Here is a 695-nt window from a genome sequence, read left to right on the forward strand (position 1 = left end):
ACTGACCCCAAGCCCCCTTCCCAGCCCCGCACTAACCTTCCCCCGACCCCCCCGCGCCCAGCGGGGGGGCCTCCTTTTCCTCCCCGAACACCAGCTTAAACTCCAGCTCCTCATCCTCGCAGCTTGCTGCCCCCATGGATCCGGCCAGAGCCCCCAGGTCCCGGCCCGAGTGGGAGGGGGGGAGCTCAGGAGGTTGCTGTCTCTTCACCAGGGTGGCTCCCTCCCTCCCTTTCTCTCAGAAGCCCCCTCCTCCGCCGCTGCCGCCGCCCTCCGGACGCCCCCTCGTTATTATAGAAACTTTTCCAAACTTTTTTCCCCCAAACTTCTTCAAAGCGGCCCCCCCAGCCTGTCCCTGATTGGCTGCCGGGGATGCTCCAGCCCCTCCTCCAGGGATGAGATGGGAAAACCACGCGCCCCTTGTCCTCCCCCCTCCCTCCCTCTGTCCGCTCTCCAGTCCCTCCCCCTCAAAAAAGAAAAAAAAAAAACTGAATTGGAAAACGGTCTCTCAAGCGTGATACGACCCTAATGATGCCGATTGGCCCGAAGTTGTGACAATCATTTCCCCCAGGGAGTCCAGCTCCCCACCCCTCCTTAGTCTGAGTTGGGGCTCCGGGTTCGAGAGCCTTAAAGGGGCCACATCCTGGGCCCTAGTGTAGAAGGCCTACGGAAGAGCCTTCCTCAAGTTCCGAAGACTT

The 695-nt window shown here is 61.2% G+C and overlaps 1 protein-coding gene across 2 annotated transcripts in view; it reads right to left on the bottom strand.

Annotated features, from left to right (window-relative positions):
* Window positions 1–450, bottom strand: part of NFATC4 (nuclear factor of activated T-cells 4) — an 8,839-nt gene extending 8,389 nt beyond the window's left edge. Inside the window, exon 1 of one of the 2 annotated variants that reach the window (XM_008069702.2) lies at window positions 37–450. In XM_008069702.2, coding sequence (XP_008067893.1) covers window positions 37–136 — 100 coding nt within the window. In that variant the 5' untranslated portion in view covers window positions 137–450. The remainder of the gene's footprint in view (window positions 1–36) is intronic. The other variant, XM_021718437.1, reaches the window with a different exon arrangement.
* Window positions 451–695: the final 245 nt, after the last annotated feature.

The sequence above is a fragment of the Carlito syrichta genome, unplaced genomic scaffold (assembly GCF_000164805.1).
Source record: "Carlito syrichta isolate Samal-C Ts95f unplaced genomic scaffold, Tarsius_syrichta-2.0.1 Scaffold312194, whole genome shotgun sequence".
Taxonomy (NCBI): Eukaryota; Metazoa; Chordata; class Mammalia; order Primates; family Tarsiidae; genus Carlito; species Carlito syrichta.